Source organism: Glycine soja, chromosome 11, assembly GCF_004193775.1.
Source record: "Glycine soja cultivar W05 chromosome 11, ASM419377v2, whole genome shotgun sequence".
Taxonomy (NCBI): Eukaryota; Viridiplantae; Streptophyta; class Magnoliopsida; order Fabales; family Fabaceae; genus Glycine; species Glycine soja.
Window position 1 is genome coordinate 20,922,391 of NC_041012.1, and position 20,220 is coordinate 20,942,610.

The following is a 20,220-nucleotide window of genomic DNA, read 5'->3' on the forward strand; positions in this document are numbered from 1 at the left end:
TAAAATGAAACTACTCTTAAATTAAAGTTTCATTTATGAAAAAATTAAAATAAATAAAGTTTCATTTGGACAAACCATTTAAGATAAATAGATAAGCATTCCGATTGCGGGGTACAAATTAAAGTTAAACACTCATTTTTCTTCAATACATATCAACAGACATAAATAAAGAAAAAGGATGATATTTGCATGAACTTGAGGTTGGAAATCGCTTGGTACAAACTTGAAATCTTCACTCTTAATTGGCAAGTTTTTTTTTTCTTTCTTTTTTTTTTTACCTTATTGTTGGAAAGGAAACAGATTAAGAGAATTTATCAAATTCAACTCAGCAAGACAATTTGAAAGTAAGGTAAACTTTTTTATCCACAAAATCAAATTCCCACATACATTTATAAAACAAAAGGGAACAAAAAAAAAAGTCCTGTTGCTATATTTCAATAATTTAACATATTTCTTCTTCTTTTTCTCCTCTTCTTTTTTCCAGCCATGTTGGATTCCGGCCACCGGCCAGCGACACAAAAAACCGACTAATCTTCCAATATACTCTCCAAATGAGGCCTCCATATTCCGATGCGGCCTTTCCGGCGATCCCGGCACGACGATTTCTTCTCTTTAGAACCTTTGTGAGTGGCTTTATTGAGGCACCCTTGTGATAGTGAAGAATAATCATCATCACTACTACCCTTGTTCCCTTTCAATGTTGATGGTTTCTTTTTTATATCATTATCACCACCAACATTTCTTCCCTTTCCGGCTAGCCGTTTCTTCTCCGGCAGCGAAGATTCCGGGATCAAGAAGTAGATGCTGCCCCTCTTGAGCTCGGTCTCCGGTGAAAGGATCAAAATCCGGCGAACGACGCCTTGAGAGCTAGGTTTGCTTAGAACATGGTTAGGGTTTGCTTTGAGAACCTCTCCTGCTGTGATTGGACGTGTAATCTCTTCCACATAGCCATTCAAATGGACTATTCGAATCAAGTCTAGAGCTCCACATGGAAGAACACAAGCCAAACAACACCTTAAGCTGTTTCCCATTCTTGCACACTATGAATAAAACTAGGAAACTAATTAAAACTGATCTAGGGTTTGAATCCTGATCAGAAAAAAAAGAAGGTATATATATACCTTTATAGGCCTTTTTGGCTAAGATTAAGTACAACTTTGAATGTTGGGGAAATTGTTTGAACAAGGGAAGAGGGTGGAGGAGGAGTTGTGTATATATAGCAACAACCGTAGTACTTGTAATGCAAAGGGAGGATTTAATAATAATGCTGGGTGATGATGATGTTTTAGTTAATAATTATGGAACTGGGTTGATTCAAATTGACGAAAGTGCCCTTTAAAAAAATGTGACTTTCAAATTTTTGGGGTTTGAATATATATACTCACATGGTGGGGTTGGCTTCCTTGTACATGTATTTAACTTGTGTGTGTAGGTTGTGACTAGCCGTCTTGTGTTGCTTTAAGAACTATAGTGACTGCTATAAGTAACTTTGCCAAGATTGGTTATGGATCTATGAAATATATATTAGAATAATAAATGTACATATACGGGAAGCCATTAAATGTGTGCATGCAATAGGGGATATATAGTAATTGTAAAAGTTTTGAAGTTAATTAAAACTTTACTTTTATGCACTAAATTATTGTTATTTCTCTGTAGTATTAAATAACCAGAAGAGTACAAAATATCATTTCCCGTAAACTGAGACCTTGGTTTATCAAAAATTAATTTAGATTCAGAAGCTGCCATGGGAAGTAGTGTGATCAACTGTACGAAGGTCATGAAGAAATAGATAAATAATGGCACCTAACATGAAACTCATTCACCGATAAAAGAGACAAAAAAAAAGTATGGAAAAAAATTAAAGGGAGAATAAGGTTAAGACCCTTAACCGTTTCTTAATTTAATCTATGAAATCCGCGTTTAAGGGTAACCATGTTTACCAACAGAATCCCTAGGTCATAATATTCAGGCTAGCTAGGCTTCAAATTAATCCCCAATATTTAAAATATAAATAAAAAAAACTTAGGTACGTATTGCATTGGGAAAGTACATATCTTCAAATACGTACGGCGGTGTGTCCCGAAACTAAAATGCTGCATATATAAGTGATTAAGCACTTGCATTTCTAGACCAATGTTCTTTTCTCAACTAAACCCATGAGTTAGATTAGTTTTCATTCCAAATTTCCAAAATAGAACTCAAATTTTTAACTTAGTATTCATTTTACTATTCACAAAAAAATTCTCATTTTAATTTAGAAAATTCATTTTTTAATAGTTAATTAAGCAACCTTGTTTATAGTTGCTTATATAAACATTTTTTAGAAGAATAGTACGAAAAACGTGTTTACTTTAGTAGTATTAATCCTCAAGTTACTGTATTTAAAGAATCAATATAAGCAACCCATCAATTAGAGTGGCTTTACTTGTTTTGGGTGTATTTGTATACTCATATGTACATAAATAGGTGTTAACAATGTTAAAAGGAATGTTGGTTTGTTAGTGATGATTAATTAACTCCCTTAAGCATAGGTCGAAAGTATATTGCTTAGCTCTCCACCAACCTGGGCAATGATTCAACTTAATTATTGATGCAGTAATCCTCTAGTTATATTCATACTGATCATAAGTAATACAAGAATTTTTTTTTCCTTTTAGTTAAAACTAAATTGTGGACCAAGCCAATTAATATTAATTAGCTCATCCTACGTACCAAGCTAGTTACCTTTCATGTTTCATATATATAATTGGAGGGAATGGGGACTACCCATGATGTGATATTTCTATCACTTCAAAAAACTTATTTTTATGACAGATGTTTGTATGTCCTTTTTTCATGAAAGAAATTAGGTAATGATGTGCACAACTCATGATTGATGAAACTAATAGGCTCCATATATATATGCTTACATAATTTTTGTCTAAAAATAAAGAAATTATATTCCTTCAATTTTAATGGATCAGAAAAATTTTGGTCGAAACCGTGTGAAAATTAGACGATCCGTCAAGTCTACAAAATTCGGTGATCAGATCTCTCTCCATCGGCGTCGCCCCATGTTTTAATGGATCAGAATACGTGTTTTTTCATTCATTTATATTTTTTCATTTACCAATAAATCATCAATTTTAATTATTCCGAATTGAAAAGGAAGAATTTTATTAAAGATAACCAATTCTCTGATGAAAATTAATAATTAACAAAATTAATAAATATTTCACACCAACAATATGATTATAAAAAAATATAAATTCCAATTTTTATAAAATTGATGTTTTTTTCTGATTAATTTTTCAAACTCATTTCATTTCAAATATATATGTAAATTTTTCGTTTCTTATATTTTGTTATATGCTTGTAACTGTCCTGAAATTATATATATATATATTATTGAACTATTATGTGGCTGGCTTTCTCATGTTTTATTCATGTATTTAACTAGCTATGTGCTGGCTGGGCTCTTTTATTGTCTCCATAATTAATATCTCAGGATTAGTTTCTTGATGAAAGTTCAAACTTGAGACAAACGGTCAAGAAGAAAAATCTCTTTCGATTTGGACTAACATTTTTTTGGATATATACAAAAGCTAGCTTTTACATCATAAATATAAAAAAAATGTAACATTTACGATTGCTTAATGTCACCTAGATCTTACATTTTAACCAATATGTACATTTCACTTTTGTTCTGTCCTTTTTTCCTTAATCCTTTTCCGTGTGATTTGTAAGTATAACTGCAAATTTTGGAAGATAGTGGTGTTGGTGTGCTGGCTAGATGATGCACATAGTACTGTAAAGATGATGAAGCTTCGTGGCACTTAGGTTTCAGGCACCGACCACAACAGCATGAAAACCTCAACCAAAGAAGGGCTTCTCTCATAAACTATTGTGGTAGTTAAAGGAACGCACGAGGCTTGCCATTGCAAGATTCCTAGTGCACTAGTATTGAATCTAACAGAAAGAAAGAAGCTTAATTAATTAGAGGTACTAACTAATAATCCATTATTGAACAACGTGACCTTAGTCTGTCTCTAACACTAAAGCCAAGGTGGAAACCCCATTAATTGATCAACCACACTATTTTTAACTTCCTTGAAGTCTAAATAAGTGTGCTTAATTAATAAGTAACTACTAGTATTGATGTATAAATGATGGGTAATAATCATTTATTTGATTATTATAATATCCTACAAAATTAATGCTACCCTGTTACTACTATAGTAGTATACTGTCTATATAATCGATCATTTCTACTAAAGTTGTTAACACAAGTAATATATTTCATACTTATTCTCTTGATTAAAATTGATGATGAATTTGGATTGAAGCATAAATTCATGACAAGAGGTACTCTTTGAACTTGAACTTAAATATAAGTAAAAAGATATATTTTTGAATTTAAATATAAATAAATTTTAATTATTTTAATCATATTTAATGATATGTTCTAAAAATGTCTTTCCATTAATTGTGATTTTAGTTTTAATAAATCTTTTATTTTTAATATCAAATTTTAATGAATGTTTAGGGGAAAAAAGTTTATTTTTATAATATAATTAGTAGAATTAAATGGCATAAACAGATTTTTTTAATCACCATAATATTTTTGCTTATATTTATATTTTAATGTCCGGAGTACTACTATTTTACTCCAAAATGGATCGATTCAGTTGTAGAGAAATTGGTTGCATACCAAATAGAAATCCTAGATACATTCTAGTTTTTTTTTTTAAAAAAATCACATCATATCATAATCTTAATACCAACAGTTATTTGATTCAAATAACGATAATGTTAGGTCCTTGAATTCTAACTTCTCGTGAATAGAATTTTTTTTTGTTTTTTTTGCTGAATATAGAAAAAAAAATAGGTTGAGAAGAAACATTACATCTTTAAATGCTTTCAGATTTTTTAAAAGAAATAGTCTCAATAAACAATTAGAAATAATCTTTGTAATTGTATCCGTACAAAAGAAATATCATAATCTTAAGGGTCTATAACCAATATTTTAAGGAAATTGATTAAGGGATTTAAAATAAAAAAAATATATATTAAAGTTTATATTAAAAAGATATATATTAGAAATCATAGTAAAAATTTATTATTGACATATTTTAATACTAACAATTTTCCATTTTTTATTTCTTAATTAGAACTATATTCTTAACTTTATAAAGTAATTTTATAATTACATAAACATTAATCAATGTCCTTATAATATTGATTAAAAAAATATAAAAAATTATTAAAATATGCAAAATTATATTCTTCATTTTTTTATACTTTTTATAATTTGCATAATAAATATATATTTTTTAACTAATGACCTTAAAATATTAAACTGCTCACAACCATCACCTCGAGAGGCTCGTTCTGTTATTGTAATATCACTGATATCAGTCAACTCATGAGTCGAGTGCATGTTCTTTTACTTGTGAAAGTTAAAGTTAACATCCCGAGGAACTATCATCTCTAGGTACAGGATTGAGATTCAGATGATTGGTCTTCATCTTGAGCCATACTACTACTATAAAATTGTCAATTAATAGCTGGCATTGTTTGTTATGATGAATGGCTTAGAGGGGTATCCACTTTTCTCCTACGTGGGAAGCCAAAGCAAATCCATCGGTGCATTGTGCTTAGTTATATGTGATTCAGTGTATAAAGTTTGAAACAACCCAAGAAAATGCATATAAGCTTGTTAACAAAAAGAAAACAATATTGATCATGATTAGGAAAATAAAAGTAAAGAAATATTAATAGTATATTTATCATAATTTTTAATAAAACCATCATTAGTTTTTCAATCAATGTTTTTTAAACACTGATTAGGAAGGCAAAAAAAAATTAAGTTGTGATAGTTAAATATAATTTTTAATATATATACTCTGTTCATTCATAATTATAAGATTTTTTTAACTAATTGATGTTTCTAATTAATTTAATTAATCATATTAAATTTATCAATTATTTTTACTATTATTTTAAAATTATTTTTTTATTATTTCTCTAATCACTTATTTTTTTCATTAATGTTTGAAGAAAATAATTAGGTAAAGATATGTAGGAAAAAATAATTAATGCATCTAAAAATTAAAAAATAATCTTATAAAAATGTATAAACAATTTTTTTTAAGAAAATCCTATAATTAGAGATGAAATCAGAGCTGTTTAAGAATAATAAATTTATCATACATATATAGTATTAATTTGTGATTTTTTGGTAAAATATCAACTTGTGAATGAATAATAAAGTAAATTTTTTATTTATCAAAAGGTTAAATATCATTGTGAACGTGGTAACCAGTTTTTTTTTTCAAGCAAACGACAAAATTGACATAAAGGAACAGGTCCAAATGATAGCAAGTCAGTTTCGGTACACGACAAATTTAGGATGTGTACCATAGTACCATTTCCCGTAATGGGTTAGAGTTTGGATTTATAATACTAGTAATATATTTTAGAAGATCTCCCAGATCCTCAACCCCCACCCCAGATTTTTATTATTGGTTTTGATACTACCTATACGCAATAATACACATTGGTAATTAAAGTATGTCTTATTGCACAAGAGGATTCCATAAAATTTTATGGGAATAATCAAATTATTTTTCTATACACTTTGTTTATAAAATATTTAGTTAAATTATGGCTGCAATGTCGTTAAAAATTTAAAAACACTACACTAATTTGTTGATAATTTACAGAGACAAGTCATCAAATAGGACATAAACAAATAAAATGTAAGAACACAAAAGGAACCATGGATAAAACTAAATTCCTACCTAGGGTTGTGAAAAGATGTTGAACCAAAGTATCCATCAATGTCTGATATGAAAAATAACATTATGTTTTTTTTCGAAAATATTAATTTATTAGTTTTGTTATAAATATTAGTTGAAAAAATTTAAATTTTTGACATCTAATTCCTCCGCTCGTCGCATTCTTTTTTTATTATTTTTTTAACCTATGAGTCAATCTTATATCCCCTTAAAAAACAATAATACCTTTATTCCTAATTATAAAATTCTTTTAACGAATTGATGCTTCTTAAGAAAAAGTAATTATTATATTAAAATTTATTAATTATTTATATTATCATTTCAAAATTTTCTTTATTCTTTTTCTATAGAATAATCAAATCAGACTAAGTAGAAAAAAAATAATTAATACACCTAAAAATTAAAAAAAAATCTTATAAAAAAAATAAATTTTAAAAAATGATCTTATAATTTGTATCAGAGGAAATATATCAAACATCAAATGTACTGTACCGGAACATGCGCCAACCGACTACCACTATGCACACACATCCTTAGTGGACCATATTGAGGCACTTACTAACTCGGTATTGATGGTCATTATAAGAAAGAGGACAACATAGGAGAAGGTAAGTTCAGGCAGACCCAGATTAGGATGAGAGGTGGGGAGGGACAAATACAAAAACTAAAATTCATCTATCAATTATATTTCATTAATTTTTATACAAAACATTTAAAGTATGAAGTTTCAATATCTTAAATATTACATTAATAATCTATCAAAATATAAAACATTTTTTTTATGCCATGAAAATAAAAAAATTAATAATTGAATTTATACTAATTTTTCAACAATTTTATTTTCAATATATACTAAAACATTAAATATCATATTTGAAAATTCTTTTCTTTTGTGTGATGTTAATATCTTTCAACTTTTGCATCTTGCTAATGTTGTAGGCTCGTAACTCATTACTACAATGATTGATTGTTATTATGTGTTTTCTTAATTTGAAAATTATAATAATCTCTAATCAATCCAATAACACTTTTATATGAGATACAGAAGACAAAACCTCGTTACAAAAAATAGAGTTTAACAATTAGATATTAACAAAGAAAAAAAAACTAATTATACAATAACTAAAATTTGATGAAATATAATATTTAGATAAAATTTATTTAAAAGGATAAAATCACTATTGATTTTATGATTTAAGAAAGGTAGGAGATAAATCTGATTATATAATAACTAAAATTTGATAAAATATAACATTGAGATAAAATTTCTTAAAAAAATTAGATTACTATTAATTTTATAATCTAATTAAAAAGAAGTTAGGAGATAAAAAATTGATATTTAGTTTCAAATCACATTTTTTACTGTCAAAGGTGTCTAATTGAGTTAATTGAACAAAATGTGTGAATGATGTAAATTTCTTGGTATCGGCTTCATCTCACTATATACACCTGAATCAGATACGATACTGACTTTATCATTAGAATTCCTTTTTAGGTATATCACCCACATCGAAGACAAAATTCAGACTAAGAATAAGGTAACCTCTAATAGATCGAAGGAGTGGAGAACTCGGTAAAAACAGCAAGCACCAATATTCTTGGAGAGTAGAGTCATCATTCTAGAACAGTACAAAACAACTACGTACATGCCAATAACCATATCCAAATTATTTGGGTAGAGTTGGTGAAATATGCCCATCTCTTGGTATACGTGAAGAAAGTAAGGCTTGATTACCAGCACTGTCGAAAATCTTGAAATGGTTGGTTGAACATCGTTAAAATGACCCTGCATGAGATTTGAGACCATCAAACCAATTAGTGACCTTTTTTTCTTCATCAAAGATCCAAGTTCTTTGTTGTTAATGGCTTTTGCGTCTTTGGCTTTCTCATTGATGCTGATCTACCAGTTAAATTTTTTTTAGTTCGCTTTTCATTTGTGGTAAACATACAAGCTACTTTGCTAAAAAGCCTAAAATCAAAATGTAATCGCTTTAGTGGCCTGGCATGAAGACGTGTTATTATCCACGTATACGTTGAAATAGACATGCACATATACGACAATTTTGTTAATGCTATAAATGTAATACCAATAATACTTAGAAAATAGCTGAATATATATTACATCCTCTCTCAATAAATAAATAAATAAATATATATATATATATATATGTATATATATATATATATATATATATATATATATATATATATTTTGAGAGGATGTAATATATATTACATTTGCATGAAATCAACCCCATTAGGCATATTCTCATTAATTAGAATCAAACCTTAAAATTTTTAATTTTAATATTGTATATAAAACCATACCTAAAGACTGAATTAAATGCCGTTGATGAGTTGTATATAGTATATACTCCTGAACTGAATATGTTACATCGATATAATGAAAAGTATCTGCTTCTTATGTTAGAGTACCAAAAAAATGAAAAAAAAAAAAAAAAAAAGAAGCACATATTATAGAGCCGCAGAAAGATCCCATGCATCATATTATAGAGTAACAAAAACTCACGATATTTTTCATGAAAAAAAAACATTTAACCTAAAATTAAAAAATAATAATAATAGAAAGCAATAAGCCTCTTCCCTTCTCTGCAGTCAATTAAACGATTGTCACATCACATAGGTTAGATTATATATGTATGGTATCTTCTTTTCCACATGGTTGTGCATGTTAAGTAGCTAGAGCTTTACCTCATCAACTTCCTCGGGATGTTATTGTAACCACCAAATCTAAATATAATTTTGTAAGTACTGCTTCATGTTTCGAAACATTGAATGGGATCTTGGAGAACAACGGAGATCGAGATCGAGATCAATTTTAAGCATTGATGTTAACTGGCAAGACCAATAAATAACTTGAATATGTTTTCTATCCACGAGTGGGTTAGTATCCAACAAAATCTAATATTAAACAAGCTCTTGGTCCTAGATAAATTGGCTTATAGGAATCTATATATTTCGATGGTGCATGCACCGGTTCAATTGGCTACAATCAAATTGAATGGAGATATGTAATTGGATTGGTATTAATTAAATGCCTTCATCACCAGTTCTGCATATGTTGAAAATATTTTCTATCGTGATATATAGACGTGATGTGAGTATATATGTGGTAGTATTGGTTAAAGTAAAAATAGAGGCATCCAGAAATGCGAAATTTGCAACACTTATTTATTTCAAGTCATACAAATATTATTCTTGGAAATATAAATTTGGAATTATTAATCCTGAAAATACATTTACTTCTCACTATTTGAAAAATGAGTTTTTAAGACATTAATTTTACATCGGTTGATAAAAAATCGTTTTAGAAAAAACGCGGTGACATTCTTGTAAATAAATATAATCATTCTATAACAGTTATACAAAAATCATCTTAAAAAATTGTCTGCTATTTTTAATATTTATTGTGTCCCTCTAGCTACTCTTCTACGCACTCCCTCACTCTCCAAAGAACAAACCCTAAAAAAACTCCAACATGATTAGCGCTTGGACATACATTGTCTTCGTCGTTTCACAATGCTGATTAAATAGCCCTAAAGAGAGAGAGAGAGAGAGGGAGGGAGAGAGAGAGAAACCTGCCCCATTCTTCCGTGGTCTCTGAATCTCAAAATCCCAATTCACAATCAAATTGCATCCCATCAATGTACAAATTCCAGATGTAACCAACAACCCCAAATGTCCCACATTTCCACCGCTGGCTATGGCACCTTTGCTGACGCCACTCCTACTGGAACCACCACTACCTCCTCAGTGACTCCCCATCCATGGCACGAGTTTCTAGACCGCTCAGCCTTTTCCTGCCCTTACTTCTATGACGACGTCATGATCGGAGTCCGAAGAAACCTGAGCCACTTCTGCTTCAACTATGCCACCGTCACACTCCACATCGTCTTCCTTAGCCTCCTCTGACACCCTGTCTCCATGATCGTCTTCCTCCTCGTCCTCATCACCTGGTACTACTTCTACTTCATTAAGAACCATAATGGACATCAAGAGGTATAAATTTAATTAGAGTCATTTCATTTTTTGTTATGTCTATTATGTGAAACTCATCTAATAGTATTATAAATTGTATGTGCAGATTATGGTTGGATATTCTGATTCTGGTAAAGATGTTGGTCGCTTTACTGCTACTTGGGAACTTTAAAAAGCTCAGGAGGATGTTGTAGCTGCTTGCAATGTGTTAGAATAAGCCAATATTTTATTGTACAAGTAACTCTGCATTTGTTACTTGTATAAATAGGGAATTATTCCCCAATCAATAATCAGAGCTCATTTTCACAAATCTAACATGGTATCAGTTGTTAATTGCTCTCTCTGATGAACTTTCTCTTTCTTGCGATTCACGATTTTCGTGTTTGGCATGTTTTTTTATCTTTCGTGATTTGATTCTCTGAGTTTCTCTTGTAATTCTTCGTTCACGATCTCTGCGAATCTTTGATTACATTCTTTCAATGGCTTCTTCTGCTTCCGCATCTTCTACTCCTTCACTCGCGGTGACTTCCACCGTTTCGTCTATTCAAGATTTCTCTAATCCCTATTTCATACACTCTAATGAAAATCCTTCAAGCAAGATTGTTACAGCAATGCTTGATGGATCGAATTACCACGACTGGGCACAAGCGATGACCATGGTGTTCGAAATGAAGAACAAATTAGGGTTTATTGACGGTACAATTCAGAAACCTAGTGATTTCGATCCTAATTTCGCTCAATGGAAACGATGCAGCAACCTGATTCGATCTTGGATCAATCATTCTATGACACCAGAAATTGCAACCAGCGTCATTTGGCTCACTCAAGCCTCTGATGTGTGGAATGCACTGCGCAATCGGTTTTCTCAAGGCGACTACATTCAAATTCTTCAAATACATTCTGATCTTTATTTTTTGAAGCAAGGTGATCTCTCGATCACAAATTACTTCACTAAGGTCAAGATTCTCTAGGACGAACTTTGCAATTTCAGGTCGATCCCTTCATGTGAGTCTTCACCCACTGGTTCATGCAAATCAGTTGTGGCTATGCAGAAATATCGAGACATTGATAGTGTCTTGTGTTTCCTTCAATGCCTCAATGATCCTTATAACTAGGCTAGGTCTCAAATCCTTATGCTTGATCCCTTGCCTTCTCTTGACAAGGTTTTCTCCATCATCACACAACAAGAAAGGCATATGAATTTGGCAATTCTTCCCACTCCTACTGCTGTGTTAGCTGTGCAGTCTGCACCTTCATTTACTACTGCCTCTCCAGGTCGTGGTAGAGGATACTCTAAACAAGGACAATCTCGCCATTGCACACATTGTGGCAGAAACAATCATACAGTTGATACTTGCTTTGCAAAGCATGGTTATCCTCCTGGTTGGAAGTCCAAGAAGGCATCTGTTAATCAGATTTCTGCTACAACTTCCTTATCTGAAGAACTGAATTCATCTGCTGTTTCTGAGGCACTTTTTAGTCTCTCCAAAGATCAACTCGCTAATTTGATTGCTCTGCTTCCTAATGCAAAGCCTATTGCCATTGTTGTGAGCTCAGCAAATTTGGTTAGCTCCCACAATATCTATGTTCAACCATCTTCAGGTACAGCTCCTTGGCTTTTAGATTCTGGTACTACAGATCACTTTACATGTTCACTACACTGGTTTTCCTCTTTTCAATCCATTAAATCAGTTCCTGTCTCTTTGCCAAATGGAAAAACTGTTGTGGCTTTCTATAAGGGCACCATTGTTCTAACCGATTCTTTGATATTGCACAATGTTCTTTATGTTGAACATTTTTCTGTGAATATCATTTCTGTGACCAAACTCACCAAAGCTCTTGATTGTAGAGCTGTCTTCACCCATAATCTGTGTTTTTTGCAGATGAATACATGCCTGAAGATTATTGGTACTGCTAAGGAATTCAAAGGTCTTTAATTACTATTTAATTCTTCCTGAGCATTTTAATTGTCAGACAGTTTCTCAATTACACAATGTAAACACCACTACTAGTCATATTTCCACTCATGATGTGTGGCATTATAGACTAGGTCACCCTTCTCATTCTTGTTACAAAATTCTGCAGCAATTCCATTGTAATATTCCCACATATATCAATAAAGTGTGTGATACTTGTCACTTGTCCAAACAAAAGCATTTATCTTTTAATTGCAGCACAACATTAATTGAGTCTACATTTGATTTAATACATGTTGACATTTGGGGGCCTTATGCCACTCCTTCCATTCAAGGTCACAAATACTTTCTTACCATAGTTGATGAGAAATCTAAGTATACTTGGCTTAAACTCATGAAAAGTAAAGCTGAAACCAAACAATATCTTATTGATTTTATTGCTTTAGTTGAAACTCAATTTCATAAAGTAATTAAAATCATTAGGAATGATAATGGTCTTGAGTTTGCCATGCCTTCATTTTTCCAATCTAAAGGCATCATTCATCAAACATCATGTGTTGAAACTCCTCAACAAAAGGGTGTAGTTGAGAGAAAGCATCAACACATTCTTAATAATTCTAGATCTCTCATGTTTCAATCTCACCTACTTATATGTTTTTGGTCTTTTTCAGTAACACATGATGTCCATATCATTAACATGCTGCCCACACCACTCTTAAACAATCACTCTCCTCATTTTCATGTTTACCATGCTCATCCTGATCTGAGTAATCTTAGAGTTTTTGGTACACTTTGCTTTGCTTCCACTCTTCAAGCCCATAAGACTAAGTTTCAGTCTAGAGCCAAGAAATGCATATACCTCGGTCATCCCTTTGGTACCAAGGGTTTCTTACTCTTTGATTTGCATACTAGAGAAATATTTGTGTCTAGACATGTTATTTTCTATGAGACTATTTTTCCTTATCATGACCATACCTCTTCTTTCTCTGTTGACTCTATTTTCCCACCCAATCTACCTGTTATTGACATCAATTCTGATGTTATCCATTCTGCTCCAATCTCTTCCATTCCCTTAACCGAGTCTAACTCTTCTGGTACAGAGGCACCCATTGTTGTATCATCCTCCATTGATGATCACTCTGTATCAGCCCCTTCTTCTCCTATTTCAGCCTCATTGCCTGTTGATTCTGCAGCTTCAAATGCAATCCCTGTAGCTTCTGTTTTTTCCTGCAGCTAATGCAGCCCCTGTCCCAACCAGATTTTCTACTAGAATCAAAACTACTCCTAAATACCTGAATGAATACAAATGTAATGTACTTAATTCCATGGGCAGTGCACATCATCTTTCAGGTACACCTTATCCCCTCGCAGATTTTACCTCTTTTACTCATTTATCTTCTCCTTACACTGCATATTTACTTTCTTTGTCCACTGTCCCTGAGCCTCGGACATATACTCAAGCTGTGAAACATGCTTGTTGGAGAAATGCTATGGACAAAGAAATTGCAGCCTTGGAGAGTAACAAAAACAGGACTCTTACTGCCTTGCCTTTTGGTAAAAAGCCTATTGGTTCTAAATGGGTTTATAAGATCAAGAGGAAAGCAGATGTTAGTATAGAGAGGTATAAGGCTCGTTTGGTTGCCAAGGGATATACGCAACTTGAGGGTGTTGATTACAGTGAGACTTTTTCTCCAGTTGTTAAACTTACAACGGTTCGACTAGTTCTTGCCTTAGTAGCAGCTAGAAATTGGTTTTTACATCAACTCGATGTAAATAACGCATTTTTGCATAGTGATCTACTTGAAGATGTCTACATGATAGTGCCACCTGGTTTTAAAACTCCTAAAGAAGGTTTAGTGTGCAAGCTTCAAAAGTCTCTTTACGGTTTGAAGCAAGCAAGCAAGCAGTGGAATGCCAAACTTACTGCTGCACTACTGTTTTTGGGGTACCACCAGTCTTCTTCTGATCATTCTATGTTTGTTAAGACCCAAGACAAGTTGATTACCATTCTCTTGGTCTATGTGGATGACATAGTCGTGACTGGGAACAATTTGGATGAAATTGTGGCTATTAAAGCCTTTTTGGATCAGAAATTCAAAATTAAGGACCTCGGATCTCTTAAATTCTTTTTAGGCCTGGAGGTTGCTCGGTCAAAATCAGGCATAGTGTTGTCTTAAAGAAAATATGCACTTGAATTGTTGGATGATGCTGGTCTTTTGGGCTGCAAACCAGCCTCGGTTCCCATGATTTCTAATTTTAAACCTGAGATTTCTGCTAATACTCTGCTGCCTAATCCAACAAGCTATAGAAGACTCATTGGGAGGCTTATCTACCTTACCAATACTCGGCCAGATCTGTGTTTTTCTGTGCATAAACTCAGCCAATACCTTGATTCTCCTCATCAAAGTCATTATTATGCAGCACTTCATATACTTAGGTATGTCAAGGGCTGTCCAGGGAAAGGCCTTTTCTTCTCTTCCACTAATGATCTTAAGCTCACGGCCTTCAGTGATTCGGACTGGGCAGCTTGTCCGGATACCAAAAAATCTATAACTGGTTATTGTGTATTTCTTGGTCCTTCTTTGATTTCATGGAAGTCTAAGAAGCAACTTACAGTCTCAAGAAGTTCAAGTGAAGCTGAGTATAGAGCACTCACAGATATTGCATGTGAAGTTCAGTGGTTGCAGTACCTTCTTATTGATATACATCATTCTGCATCTCTCCCAATTTACTTATATTGCGACAATCAATCCGCCATCAAAATTGCCCAAAATCCAACTTTCCATGAAAGGACCAAGCACATAGAGATTGATTGCCACTTAATTAGAGAGAAAGTACAAAATGGAATCATTCATCTCATGCCTATTGCCTCCAAGGATCAATTGGCTGATATTCACACCAAGGCTCTTCCATTTCCTAGCTTTTCCACTCTTCTTTCCAAGCTGAATATGGTTGATATCCATAATCCAGCTTGAGGAGGGCTGTTAGAATAAGTCAATATTTTATTGTACAACTAACTCTGCATTTGTTACTTGTATAAATAGGGAATTATTCCCCAATCAATAATCAGAGCTCATTTTCACAAATCTAACACAATGATTATGGAATAAAGGTTACTCTATTCCATGGTCGAGGAGGCCATATTGGTCAAGCTATTAGTTGAGGAAAGTTATTGCAGATTCATATAATCTATTATGTTGTTCAAGTGAAATGAAATAACATTGTAACCAAATTCATTTTGTATAGTGTAGGATTCTCCAAAGCATTTGATGCAACCCGAGTCTTTATTCTCCTTGGGTAAAATAGGAAAGCATAAATATACATGATTTTCTGGTAATTTATGCTTTTAGCGGTATTACTATTTACTAGTACATTGTTCAATACCAATTTACTTTCATAGAAAACCTTATTTTTTAATTGTGCTTTTGCAGCTTTGTGATAACAGGTGCAACTGTGCAGGTATCAATTATTAGTGTTAGGACTTAGGAAAGCAAGTAAAAACGAAAAACCAAAAAATCTCAATAAATAGTAACTAAAAGCATGAGATGAAGTGAACAATAATAATATTACACTACAAAAAGTGCTCTATTCTTAGTGATCAAGACAAGTATCACTGTCTATAATATTTTAAATAATTTTGAAATTTGGTTTAATACTTCAATTGCAGGACATGGTTCTTCATATTTCCTTTTCAAAATTAGTTTTGCTATATTTTTAAACTAAAATTTGGAAGTTTTGTATGTATGTAACACCTTGCATATGTTGTTCATGATACTTATAGTTGGCCTTTGTCAACCACTGTATCTTTCCTATGCTAACTATTTGTTTTAATGCTCAGGGTGAGAAGTACTCTTCTCATCCTATGCTTCGAGCTGTGAAAAATCGATTTCGATCTGCTGATGAGGTATGCCACTATAATTATATTATTGATCTAGTATGCCTTGATATTAATTGCTTTATTTCTATCAATACTTTCTATAAACTAACTGAATGCAATATATAATATTTTTAATAGTGTGTACAAACAATTGCTTCTTCAGGGGTCTGTGTCTGTTTTCACCCTTCAGTTGTTCCCAATTTTGTCTACCTACGCTCGTCAATGACTCATTTTGTGTAACTATTTAATATTTGTAACTATTTTAGTAAGTTGGTATTATTGTAGAACTGCGGTATGGTAACATGCAATGAATGATATGTTGTGTATAAAGGATTAAAACATTACATTTTAATGGATTTAACTTGTGCTTTCTTCATCTCTCAATTTAACAACATATATAAGTGGCTTCCTTGTGTATTAGACTATTATGTTTGTTGCTTAAACTTATTTGGTTTGAGCTTATTTACTCTCTAATTATCTGGAAAAAAAGTTATGTTTGATCTGTGTGGTCTTGTATTTATTTGGTCAGCTTGGGGTTTTTAAGATGTCACATTCAGGACTTCAGGCTGTTTCAAATGCTAGTGAAATGTTTCTATGTGAACAGCTCCTGGATTCAGAAATATTAGCTGGACTAGCTGTTGCTGTAATCATGGATGGGTCCTGGACATTCCTTATTGAAATTTAGGTATTTTCTTTTATGCTTTCATTATATTACATATTTTAAGTTGTCAGGCGCGGTATGAATTTCCTAATATATTTGGTAGTTCTATTTTGGCTTTTGAGAAACACCACCACGGTCACCCTTGTCATCAACCATGACATTTTGCAAATTGCAAGCCATTCTAAGAAATGATAATTAATGCTTACAGAACACTGGGTTCAGTATGTGCCAGCAATACAGTGTTTGCATTCTTAGAATTTTGGTTCAAATATAATACATGGTGTTGAGGTTAAATTGTCATTCTCTACTTTCCATCCTAATACTGTCTGTTGGAACTTATATTGGGTTGAACCTAGGGGTGGAAATAGGTCAAGTCAGGCTTTGAAAGGCCTGAGCCTAACTTACATGAATCTTTGAAGCCTGAACCTGGCCTATAGCCTATCAAAGGCTTTTATTTTAGCTTGACCTGACCTTTTTAAAAGTTTGGTCTGGCCTGATAGCCTTTTTAAAAATTTTCTTCACAATAAATATTTAATATTTTATGAAGTAGGAATGTAATAGGAAAGTTAAAGAAAAAGGAAAGCCAATAAAAATAATGAGGAATATAAAAAGGCACATGACTAACACCCTAAATTGTAATTAAAGTCTTACTTGATTATAGGAATTGAAGTTATGAAGCAGTAATGTGTAATCAAAGTCTGATAGTTTAAAAAAAAAATTAATTGTATCCAACAAATAATATTATATATTGGTACCAAAAAAATAATATATATATAGGCCGGCATATCAGGCTTATAAGGCTTTTTAATAAGCCTAAGTCTGGTCTATTTAATTTAATAAACTTTTAAAAAAGTCTGAACTTAACATTTTAATTAAATACGTCACTTCAGGTACAAGAATATATGATTCACATGTTTGGTACAAGTTATAAAAAATTATTCTTAGACATGATTTATTCCCAAGAATATATAATATTCCTCGTAGTTTCTCCTTTTTTTTATGTGTAAAAGGACGAGAGTTCAATATTTTCATGGTAATAGAAGTTATTTTCTAAAATAATTTCACACTTTCACTTTATTTCATTTTATTTTTTTAATATATATATTTTTTTAATTTTAAAAAATTTAAATATTCCAAGAAATGTCAAGTGATTATCAAACATGTTGATAGGAATGCGAATAACATTTCCAGTAACAATACTCCTGGGAATATAATTTAGTTTGTGAAGCAAACGCTCATAGGATAAGTGTTATACACTCTATTTCCTATATACCTCCTTATTTCAACTTGTTACATTTTATTGTCTTCATTTTATTTATGAACTAGCAATATACTTGTTTATTCGCACGAGCCGTTCTCATTTTTATGCAGGTTTAAAATACATTTGCCAATCTTCACAAAAAAAAAATACATCTTCTAAAAATATTAAATTTTTATATTAAAACAAACATATATAATTAGCTATTTATATCCTCTAAAAATGAAAAAAAAATAGAGTATTCAAGTAAAAAATAATAATTCAACCAAATCCAGATTTTTAGGCTGGTTAAATCATTATTTGCTATAAGATATATGAAAATTGAAACCATTGTTGATGTTCTTATTTGTTTCCATCTTATTATGTATTTATGTAAAAAAATTTAACACTAATAAAATTAATTTCATTTATGATATTGAGTATGCAATATTTTGTAATGGAAATATATTTAATAAATTAATATTAAAGTATTTATTATATAATTATGTAAAAATGATATTTAACCTTATTATATAAATATTAGTTAAAAAATTTATACATAAGTTTTTAAACATGGAGTCAGAATATTTTTTGTAATAAATATATTAACTAATTAGATTTAAATTAATTTCTAGCATAAAAATTCAACTACATGATATAAATAATTCAAAAATATTTATTTATAAAATATTTAAAATTATTTTATATGATTTTTAACTAAAATATTTTTATAGGATTCCGAATTCAAAATAAATATTTGAATAAAGAACTTTGTCACCCATAAATATTGTCTCCCATGAATAATATTTTTGGTCTACAATTTACATCATAAAAAATTGTTTCCCATGTTGTTATTTATAAATATGTATTTTTTTATTTTATATTTTTCAACTATTTCAATAAATAATTTTATTGAATATTTCTGATTTTTTAACTACTTTTACGGTCTCATATTTTTGTTGTATAGTGTGGGGGAACAAAAAAAATAAAGACGAAAATATGATAATGTTGTATTGGTTATCCAACATAATCATATTTTTGTTATGTTATTTTCAACCCCATTAATACCAACAAAGATATAATTCCATTGAGTAACCAATACAAGGGAATCATATATCCATTGGAAAAAAAATTGTGGTATTGAAAAATTATAACCACATGGAGGTGAGAATAGTAATTCGTGGAATGAGAATAACAATTTGCAAGAGGAAGTTGGTCTAATATGTTTACTTAAGTTCATTAGAATAAGTCAAGCTTTTGGGCCACAGACCCACAGTAGCAAATGTGAAGGGCCGTTGCTTTCTGCATCTCATAAATTTCTACCTGCACCTCCATAATTTTGTAAATCTCAAAATTACCCTTACCTTTTCTTAATAAGTTCCTCTCAACCTTTTTTTTTTACTGAAGTCGAGCTTCTTCACTCCCTAATTGTGTACCTCCTTGATAATTGTTTAATGAAAATTGTTTAATTATACTAATTCAAGGGATTGATTGTATAATTACAGGATTTAGGTCTCTTCCCTTAAGGGATTAAGGTTGACATAAAATTGAGGGTTGATGATAATATAAGCTGATTTGAATTAAAATTTGTAGTGAAAGCATGTTAGAAAGTCCATGAAGTTAAATCCCAACACTTGTTCTCATTGTTTGAAATCGTGTTTAGTGTGCACATCAAATGTTTGATAAATTCCAAAACTCAAATCCTCTTGCTTTTTACTCTTTATTTTTATGCAATCTTATTTAATTTG

General features: G+C 31.1%; 2 protein-coding genes across 2 annotated transcripts; one reads left to right on the forward strand and one right to left on the reverse strand.

The window, feature by feature from the left end:
• Positions 1-335: 335 nt before the first annotated feature.
• Positions 336-1,212, reverse strand: LOC114375265. Its single transcript, XM_028333041.1, has one exon. The coding sequence runs from the start codon at positions 1,029-1,031 to the stop codon at positions 528-530; it is 504 nt and encodes a 167-aa protein (XP_028188842.1). The 5' UTR covers positions 1,032-1,212; the 3' UTR covers positions 336-527.
• Positions 1,213-11,977: 10,765 nt separating this feature from the next.
• On the forward strand, positions 11,978-13,934 carry LOC114373048. Its single transcript, XM_028330598.1, has 2 exons — positions 11,978-12,710; positions 13,369-13,934. The coding sequence occupies exons 1-2, from the start codon at positions 11,978-11,980 to the stop codon at positions 13,932-13,934; spliced, it is 1,299 nt and encodes a 432-aa protein (XP_028186399.1).
• The last annotated feature ends 6,286 nt before the right edge of the window (positions 13,935-20,220 follow it).

What these genes read in the sequence shown, in the direction of transcription:
- LOC114375265 (XM_028333041.1), bottom strand. Translation starts at nt 1,031, where the DNA reads ATGGGAAACAGCTTAAGGTGTTGTTTGGCTTGTGTTCTTCCATGTGGA.
- LOC114373048 (XM_028330598.1), top strand. Translation starts at nt 11,978, where the DNA reads ATGAATTTGGCAATTCTTCCCACTCCTACTGCTGTGTTAGCTGTGCAG. An exon ending in TACTGCTAAGGAATTCAAAG is followed by an intron (nt 12,711 to 13,368) that starts GTCTTTAATTAC and finishes GGTCTTTTTCAG; the next exon opens with TAACACATGATGTCCATATC.